Below are 9,678 nucleotides of genomic sequence, written 5' to 3' on the forward strand. Positions count from 1 at the left end.
ATATCAGACTTTCTTAAACAGTTATTTCATCTTGGTGTTATTCCCCAGACTTGCTTTTTTGCAGTAGACAGTTTATAAAGGCTGTTCTGTTCACTGTACCTGAACCTTTTAATTTTTACCTTTGTTCTCTTTAAGATAGTTCAGTAAGTTTGTTTTGTTTTTGCAATGAAAGAAAGGAAGAATCCCAAACTCTATTTGCTCTTTGAGAACAGTACTCTTTATCACAGTAACATTATCTGTAATAGGTGGTGATAAGCTTGGATGCCACAAAGGTTCTGAGAAATTAGCATTCAGTCTAAGTAGGGCTTGTCTTGTACCTGACACTGAACTGCATCACTTACTTTTTTGTTGGTTTTGGTAAACTCCTGACACCTCTTTGAGTCCTGACTAGTTGATGTTCTATATCATCTAGAGTTATGCTGCTTTATTTTGAGTGGTTTCATTCTGAAATAAGGACAGGCAGTTTTCCCAGGAAGCTTTATTTAGCTAGGCACAGAGTTTTTCATTGCAGAGAGATTAATCAAAATTGTCAGTCTCAAGTGTACTGAAATCCTGTTCTGCAATATAAGCAGGGTTTTCTGGTCAGGCTGATCTCACACAGCCTGTGCCCTCCTTCCTTTCCTGTAGTGCAAGAAAATGATGTATTATGAGAATGCAGCCTGATCAGCATCCAGCCTACCAGGGAGAGCAGCAATACATGCATCTAAATTTCTTTTGTCTTGCTAAGCAATATGGAGCCATTCACAGAGAGAAATGCTGTCAGTTGTAGGACAGCAAGCTTATCGTACTGATAGAATTTTCTTCTGAGGAAAATCCATTTTCTGACCAATTCAGCCATTTTGCTTTTTATGAAGACCATGTAAAATAGCAGTGAAAAGCGGTGTAATGGCTTGCTGTTGTACTGTGCTGTGTAGGAAAACTAAACTCAAGTGTTTTATTATACTTCACTGATTTCTAGTCCTTGACAATATATTTCATCCCATCTCCATCAAAATAAATTCATAGTGTTTCACGAGCCACTTGCCTGAATGACTTTGAAAAAAGAACACTTCAGAACTAGTCACAAAACTATGAAGGAAGCGTTTTCTTTTATCAGCCTTTCCTACTGCCAGGGCTCAAGGAGTGTTCCTAAGAACTAGGTCAAGTAATTCTCAGTTTAGTATCAGGTAAACAGAGTAAGCAGATACTTGAAATGTGTTTAGTTCTTGAACTAAACAATTTGTATAGGAAGCCTTGAATATAAAGAACTTGGACTTAATGAATTCTTAGCATGAGTCTCTTGCTTCTGAACTTGGCTAATTAACGAAAGATGCAACTCAAACTTTATCTAGAATTACTTAATTGTGCTTGGTCTCAACTCTTTTTCCTATATGGCCTTCTAAATTGTCATGCAAAAACCCCCATAGACTGCTTCTCTCTTGTACTTCTGGGAAATTTCCAGTGCTATTAAATTCTTAAATCTGTTCTTGGATTCAGCTCCCCCTTATCAATCCACAAGAGCAGTAGTTATTCAGAGAACAGTAATCTGATTTGCAAACGCTGGGTTCAGGGTTATTTTTAACACCTTCTTAAGGTGGAATTTTACCTCTTGTTGCTTCTGTATTGACGTGTAGGTAAACTTTATCTTTCTGGCAAAGACCTAATGTTGTGCACTGTACAAAGACTTTTCTCCTTTATTCCAGAATCAAGAACAGCTTAGAGAAGAGGATTCTGATTTTATTCTTAATGACGGTGACCTCACTGTGACATACGGTGACACAACAATAACTGCCAACGGTTCTTCAGGCCCCCATACAGCTACCACTAGCCTTGATGGCAGGAGAACAAAGAGTAGTTCAGAGGAGGCACTGGAACGTGACTTGGGAGCAGCAGACCATGAAGTTACAAGCAGGGGTACCCGGCTAGTTTTTCCTCTGGAAGACAATGCGTGATTACTGACTCGGTAACAACAGCTCTTGCTCTGTGGATGGATCAAGGAAGACTGCAGGCCACTGTGTCACTTGAGGTGGGATGCTTATTTAAACAAGTTCATGTGTTTGAGTGGTTTTACTAAGGTCTGAAGATGTCCCCTATTTTTTACTCAAGATGCTGACAGTGGGGTTTTCTAAATGTCTGAAAGCAGACAAATGAAAACTGGTCACACTCTGCTTTTAAACCACACATTGAATCTAAGTGTAACTAAGATGCTGCAGTTGTCTTGTTCAGCTGCAGCAGCTCTCTCTGAGAAGAAGTATGTGGCAAAATTGTCATAGAACTGAGCTTGTCTTGGCTTAGCTTGTGAATGTGGAAGAAGAAATATAAACAAGATTATTAGGAGACAAAAAGGAATGTGTGTGTATCTGAATGTGGAGAGCTCCCTTGTTAACTTCTCTAGCGAGGCTGAGGAATCCGGAGGTAAAATGGGACAGTGAACCTTAGGAGCACAGATGCGTGAATGCAGCACTGTGGCAAGTCTGTTACTACGAGCTGTACTTAATGTGTTTCAGGGAAAAAAAGGGAAAATAAGATTTCTTCACTGGACATGTATTTAAATAGGAAGACAATGAGCTGTTTGTCCCCTTAGCTTTGAGAAACCTGACGACTACTATTAGCCTAACTTCTAGTGCCTCAAAAGGGTAACATCCAACTTCTTGTGGTCCAAGACATGCCTGACCTCTTGAGCAGAAGTCATGAGGAAAAACCTTCTCTCCCTTAAGGCTATTAAAATCAGATGAAGATAGGTGGAAATATGTCTTGGGCTGGGGAAAACAGCTGATAAGAGGAGGAAAAAGAAGGGAAAAGAAAAAAAAAAAAAAGGCAGTATTGAAGTTGCATGGAACCATGCAGTTTCATATTTCTCAGAAGAATCCATAGACTCTGCTTACAGTTCCTGTGTGACAAACAGCAAACATTCAATTTTAAGGACAGACAAACATTACGGGCTTTACCATTTGTGTCTATCCTAAAAGAAAGGTGTTTACTGCTCTTCTTTTTTGCAGAGTAGATGTGAAACTTCAGTGGGGCATTGCACAACAATATATAAACTACAGAAGTGACAAACTGTAGTATCATCTTCAATGTGAAAAGGGAAAAATCTTTGCCTAGTATTTAGCCCATTTACAAGTAGGCTAGCTTTAATGTATTGCTTAATGCTTTTTACTTTCAAAGTGAGGCGATATCACTGTCTTTGCCGGTAGCTGAAAACAGTTATGCTTTGAAGAGCAGTTCAGCTGTTTAAAGCATGCTAAAATGTCATTTCCCATGTCTCGAAAGGTTTATTTTTCAAACCACTAATGTGATGTAATATCAGTTTGTCTAAAAATTGTGGTTTTATCTTGCTGCCATTTCAGTTGTTTGTCATAAAAATGTGTGTGAGTAAATACCCGCTCTGTTTTTCCTCAACTATTAAACTTAATGATGGGCTAACAATGACAACTTACTGCTACAGAGAAACATTGCAGTTGTATTGTCTAAGTCTGCTTTCTTTCAAATGTGTTTGCTGATGAGTGATCTACCTCCTTGTGCATCCCTCCAAGATGAAATTTTTAAAGGGCATTGATCTGTAATGACTGTCTGACATTAAAGAAAAAAGACTCAAGGAAACAAAGAAGCTTTTTGTGGGGAAAACTGGAGGTCTGAGCTCTGTTCTTAAATGGTGAAGAGTAACAAACCCTGATGAAGATCTCTGAGAAGGAGAAATTCAAGAAAGACAAAGATGGCAATGATCCACATTCTATTTATGCCGTTTGTGGCTTCTTTTATTCTTTTTTTATTATTATTTTTAAGTGCTGGCAGTATAAAAAGTAGCTTAAAAATTACAAAAGCAAGGGTCTTGAGGACCTACTGAGTGAGGACTTGAGATTTCAACAGCAGTTAATTGAGTTACCAGCGAGTTGTATGAACCAAATTTTGGGTTGAGATGGTGAAATTTATCCAAAATAAACATACATAATACAGTAAGGCAAACCTTTACATGCAGCTTGAAACTGAAATGTACTTTGCAGAGATCTGTTCTTTAGAAGAAAGATGATGTACAGGTTGTGAAAATAAATCTGTTTCATTAGATTTCTTAGGAAGACTAAGTCTTTTGAAAGCATCAGTAAATCATCCCAGTACAGATTTATCTGTCTGTGTTTATAATTTCGATGGCAAAGATAAATGGCTGAGAGTGACTTTTTACACAGGCAGATAGTGACAAGACAAGGGGGAATGGCGTTAAACTAAAAATGGGTAGTTTTAAGTTAGGTATAGGGAAGAAATTCCTTACTCAGGGTGGTGAGGCACTGGAGCAGGTTGCCCAGAGAAGCTGTGGATGTCCCATCCCTGGAGGTGTTCAAGGCCAGGCTGGATGTTGCTTTGGGCAACCTGGTCTGGTGGGAGGTGTCCCTGCTCATGGCAGGGGGGTGGAACTGGATGGTCTTTAAGGTCCCTTCCAACCCAAGTCATTCTATAATTTCATGAATTAAGTTTGCCAGTAAGCCCAAAATGTGGTTGTGAAAGGGCAGTGAAAGTAGACTCTTCATTAGTAAGAAGTGATGAATGAGGTAGTCTAACTTTTGTATTCCAAAAGTATTTGAAACATTTATACAACATAATGAGGGGAGACCTGTATACATAACCTTAGTTTCATTCCTTTGTTTTAAATTCTTTTTAAAAATCTTTTAATTCTTTATTTTAAATCTTCCAAAATGTCAACTGAAGGTAAGCTACACCATCTAACCTTTTCGTACTGTGTTGATCCTTGTACAAAGTTCCCAATTTTCCTTTACTGAAAAAGTGGTGGGGAGACGAAAGCAAGAAACTAAATCCAAAACAAACAGTCTGCCCTGAAACAACACCTTGTCCTGAAAAGCTGCGTATTTCACCACCTAGTGCTCTCTAAAAGATCCTTCCAATTCCTTTCCAGTAAGATCCTGAGCTGGCAAGAACTTGACCTACTGCACAGCAGGTGTGTAATTTCTTAGAACTTGCGTGTGAGGTTTTGCACAGAGAAAACAGCCTAAGATTGGGATGAACGGCAATTGATACATGCTAGCATCCTTTTCTAGTTGGAAGAGAAAACATGTAAGATGATGGTCTTCATTGAAAAAGGTATCGCTATACCAGCATGGGATGTTGCAGCTGACGTGGCTGCCCTTGTACCTGGGGCTGAGTGATTCCTCCTTGTAGATACTTGCTTCACCAACTTACTGCTGGAAATCTTCACCTGAAGTTTCCAAGCTGTATCTCCTGCTATGAGTCCCTGGAGACAGGCAAAACGAAGTCCCTGCTCTTCTTTCAGTACTTCACAGAAGCTAATGCTGATTTAATTGCATTACAAGCCACAGCAATATACAAGCAATACATTAACATCGTATTTAGACGCTAAGAAGTTACCTAAACCTCTCTGTGTGTTCACCTGTAATGTTTGGGGGAAGAATTGGGAAGACTTCCATTTACAGATCTCAGAAGAACAGTAACAGTACCTGGACAAGTGATATTTTTGTGCTTAGCCTGCTGTTAATTGCGTGAGTGTGAGACAAATCCCTTGTACAACGCTGTGTGCTTTGTGCAAAAGGGCTGCTTCCCATAATGTCTGCAGGGTTACAGGCGGTTTATCAGTTAAAGTTGAGAAGTAGGGGGGCTTTTTTTTTTTTTTGTCCCACATGGAAGGAATTGCATTTGGGGAAAGGACTGCAGAAATTTTGAATGGAGGGGGAAAAAAAAATAAAAATGTTTTTGGCTGAACTTCCAGTGAGCTGATCTGAGACAAATACCCTGCGAAGGTTAACATGCCTGCTGTTACAATAGCTGCTCTGTTTTGTTCCTGGGGGGGCAGAAGACCTTGTAGGACAAAGTCTAGCAACCTTAATAGACAGGGTAAGCAGCTTATAGTAATGAAGAGGCCACACCCCGTGATTTTAATCATTCAACAAGACAATTTGTAGATTGGTGTGGAAAGGATGGTCTGTCTTGTATAACATGCCTTGCAGTCTCTCTTCTCACAGTATTGATCAGAGATTTTTTTCTTTAATTCTGAACAGTAAATCAGGGAAAACTAATGTGTTTCACATGCCTTTCAAGGAGAGTTTCAGTGTTTCTTTTAACTCTGTTTGAAGTAGCTCACAGGAATAACATGCTTGACCTCAGTCTTGGCAGACATGGTCTCTGCTTCTGCACGAGTGTGGGAATGGAATTTGAGCACTCAGAAGTCTCAGGGTGGTGTGCTTCTCTTCAAGATGAGGGTGAGGGGAGGACCTTCGTGGGGAGAACCAGAGGACTCTCAAATGCATCAGCGGCAGGGACTATTCCTCTCCGAAACATCGAACTCATGACCCACTGAAACTTTTAAGCAAGGGAGGGTAAAACCCGACGGGGAGGCACAGAGCATGGAGCAGGAAAAAAGGCAGTAAATATCTCCACGTGGCCCCTGTGTCATCTTGGTTGTAACTGGAGTCACAGAAAGCAGGGCAGAGCTGCTTAGTAGCATGTGCCTAAGAGAAAAACACGTTGAGTAACGATTTCACATGTCCCTATATTGAAAAATCTTCTTCGTAAGAAGCAGCTCACACAAACCCTATCTGCAGTGTAGTTCGGAGGGTCCTGCTTGCCAGGGTTGGGGAGGAGATGCCCACATTCTGCAGTGGGAAACCACAGACACTTCTTGGCCTGTAATGCTGGGAGTGCCCTTCTGAAAAATAACTTACTTCCAGTAGAAACGAGCCTGCAAAGTGAAAGAGAAGGAAAGTGGGGAGGAAATAGTGAATTTCAGAGCCAGGAAATGGCTTTAACAGGCAGCTTTACTGTGGGAACAGCATTGTAAACAATTGGTACTCTTAATCCTGCGCTCTTAAGTGCTGAAAAGTTTTGGGGACTTCAGCATAACTTACTCTAAAATAATGATGGGATAACACAACAGTGATTAAACAACCCCCATCCACATTCAGCATAGATTCAAAGTCTTCTCTTCTTTTCTTCTCCTTTTCTTCTAGTCCAGGGCAAGGAAGGGAACTTTGAACAATCGTTTAAAAATAATTTCACACCACTGCTCTGCTTTCTTCAATCTCAAAAGTCTTTAGTGACTCTGAAAGTTGTTCTTAGGGTAATATTAGTCTGACTGATATGGAAGTGCCTTAAGCATGCATACGTACAAGGTGTAAATGTAGACCAATCGTTTGCATTTGTGTCGCAGGCTCAAATGACATTTCACATCTTAGTTTGATAGGTGATGTGTACAAGCTTTTGCTATGGAACTTAGCACTAGATTAAGTACTCAAATCAATTCAGATTTTGGGGTAATAAAATGGTCCATCTGGTTTGGATGCTTTAGCCAATACTCCTTTATCCTATACTAGTTTCTTAATCATGGTTAGCTTTAGAGCTTTATCTACGGACTGAAACTGAGCAGAGAGGCTTCATGACGATGCATACTGGAATAAAGGACTTTCTGGATTGCCTGTACTTTCTGTGTCTGGGAGCTTGGTGCTGAAGAAAAGTGTCACCAGGGAGGGAAATCCTGTTGCACTGGTGCGGATAAAGCCAATGCCTCTCCCAGGTTCATGCTCTGCTGTACAGAGCCGAAAATGACTTAGGTTGGTGCATGCGAATGGGCAGCAGTCTTTGTTCTGGGAAAAATGAAACATTTAGATTAGCTCTAGCTTTTGTTAATGTAATGCTTTATCAACTAATTTTTGATGCCCCTAGTTTCTTGCACCTCATAACCTTTCAGAACTTGAAAGCATCCCATATAAGCACATTTGATATGCAAGATTAAAAAAAAAAAAAAAAAGTTGTAGTAAAACAGACATAATTTTTATGCCTGAGCTCAATGTCAAAGCTATGCTACATTGTTAGCATAAAAAAAACAAATCTGGTCAATTAGATAACAATATTTTGAAATACTGCACTTATAGGGCCACTTTGATGTGGTTATTTGGAAGAAAAATATGTTCCCTCAGAGAAAGTGAATGCTCAACTTAAAAGGGTTTTACTGCAGTGTTTACATATTTGGTTTCAGCCTACGAGAAATAGATTGGATTTACTTTTTAACTAAGACTTTGCTGCTATTGCAGGGCGAGGGAGAAGTAGGTCATGCAGTTCCATGTTATAGCATATTCATGAACTGCATTTCCAGATTTTAGTTTAATCAAGGAGGTCATCGTCCACTGTCTGATTCTGAATTTCAGTCCTAGATTGCCTTACTGAGCGTCTTGATGCTGACACAGATTAATACCAGAAAGCAGCATGCCAGGAGACATTCTTCTAGATCATGCCAGCACATTAGGAATAACCATTGTGAAATAACAGCTTCTAGCACAAGGGGTCACCTAAGGTAAGTTTGTCTGGCTTTAGTTTGGGAAATCAGAAGTAAAAGAAAGGGATATCACCATAGCTGGCTTCAGCGGAACAGGGAGAAGGTGAGCCAGCCAAGAATGTCTTAAATTTGCTTTCTTCCTTTAAGGGAGATTAGCCTTCTGTGTGTTTCCTTAACAGTAACACTATATCCTGTAACTGCAGGGTTGTTGTTTTGTTTTGTTCTGTTTGTATTTTTGTGTGTGTGTGTGCATTAGTTGTGATCTGTTCATAGAGCACAAAATCATCCGCAGCATTTTACCTGATTTTTATCATTCTGCCATTTGCAGAACTCATAATCTGTTGCCGCTGAAGGTAACACATCAGCAAAGTTGCAGGAGCTGTCTTAAGGTTACTTCAACGTAAATAGGCACTAGATAACCAAAGTATCTAATACTGTCCTGAATAATACTGCTCTGGTAGATGTTCTCTCCAAAATTTTTGGTAACCTTGGTTCCCTTGCTCTCAAAGCACCTAAACCCTGCGTTACCTGACAGGTTCAAGCTGGGGCTGTGGCAAGCACTGTATCAGGGAGGTCTGTAGCACATGGAGTCGGTGTCCTTCCCGGAGACAACATTTATCTCTCATGTGCAGTTTTAATGACGCTGAAGTAACTACGGTAAGCAGAGGGTTGGTAAAATTGGAATATACCACTACTTGCTGATAGATCCTCTTCATAGTGGTGACAGCTACAGCAACTGCAAGCCTTCCGATCTACACCTGAAGCTGTGGGGATAGAAGGGCGATAGCTCTGCACTTTCAGGGTTTGTTTTGGTCTTAGGCTGCTCGTGCACTGAAAAAATGCAGGTGTTTTGGACCTCTGCCTTGGGAGCTCGGTATCTGAGTGATATTAAATAGCAATGGATTATTGTTTAACTAAAAAAAGGTGGGTTGGGGCAGAGATAAAAAAACAAAAATATTGTGAAAAAATATATTGTGAAAGCCCTCTTCTAGGGTGCTAGTAGTGGAGGAGGGGGAACAGAAACACCTGCTGGGCTTTCTGCCACTGGCTGATGTGTGTGCGTAGGTAGCTAACCATTGGGTTGTGTGGGCAGGCATCGCTGTACCTTCAGCTGTTTGAACACGCCGATTAAGGCCTCGTCCGTGCATCCCTTTGTAAAAATAAGAGAACCCAGTGCTGCATGGAGCTGCTGCGCTGCTAACAAGTGTCAGGTTAGGTATGGACACAGACCCCTGTTGTAGGTCGGCAGAGTGCTGTCTTCACGTTGTTTTACTGCCGAAGTCCACCATGTGTCCCTGCCATCAGCGTCCCCTGCAGCTTTGGTTGTCTTTGAAAGGGCACAAAACTGAAAAGGCAGAGCAAGGTAGAAAGGTGACCAGAAATCCTGTGTAATTTTCATGTAATGA

General features: G+C 40.6%; 1 protein-coding gene across 4 annotated transcripts in view; it reads left to right on the plus strand.

Moving 5' to 3' along the window:
* The window catches only part of SLC9A7 (solute carrier family 9 member A7), a 79,784-nt gene extending 76,352 nt beyond the window's left edge, over positions 1 to 3,432 (plus strand). For 3 of the 4 annotated variants that reach the window (XM_035314963.1, XM_035314971.1, XM_035314953.1), the window contains one exon: positions 1,683 to 3,419. In XM_035314963.1, the coding sequence (XP_035170854.1) occupies positions 1,683 to 1,931 (249 nt within the window). In that variant the 3' untranslated portion in view covers positions 1,932 to 3,419. Of the gene's footprint in view, positions 1 to 1,682 lie in introns of all 4 variants that reach the window. The other variant, XM_035314948.1, reaches the window with a different exon arrangement.
* The last annotated feature ends 6,246 nt before the right edge of the window (positions 3,433 to 9,678 follow it).

The sequence above is a fragment of the Oxyura jamaicensis genome, chromosome 1 (assembly GCF_011077185.1).
Source record: "Oxyura jamaicensis isolate SHBP4307 breed ruddy duck chromosome 1, BPBGC_Ojam_1.0, whole genome shotgun sequence".
Classification (NCBI taxonomy): Eukaryota; Metazoa; Chordata; class Aves; order Anseriformes; family Anatidae; genus Oxyura; species Oxyura jamaicensis.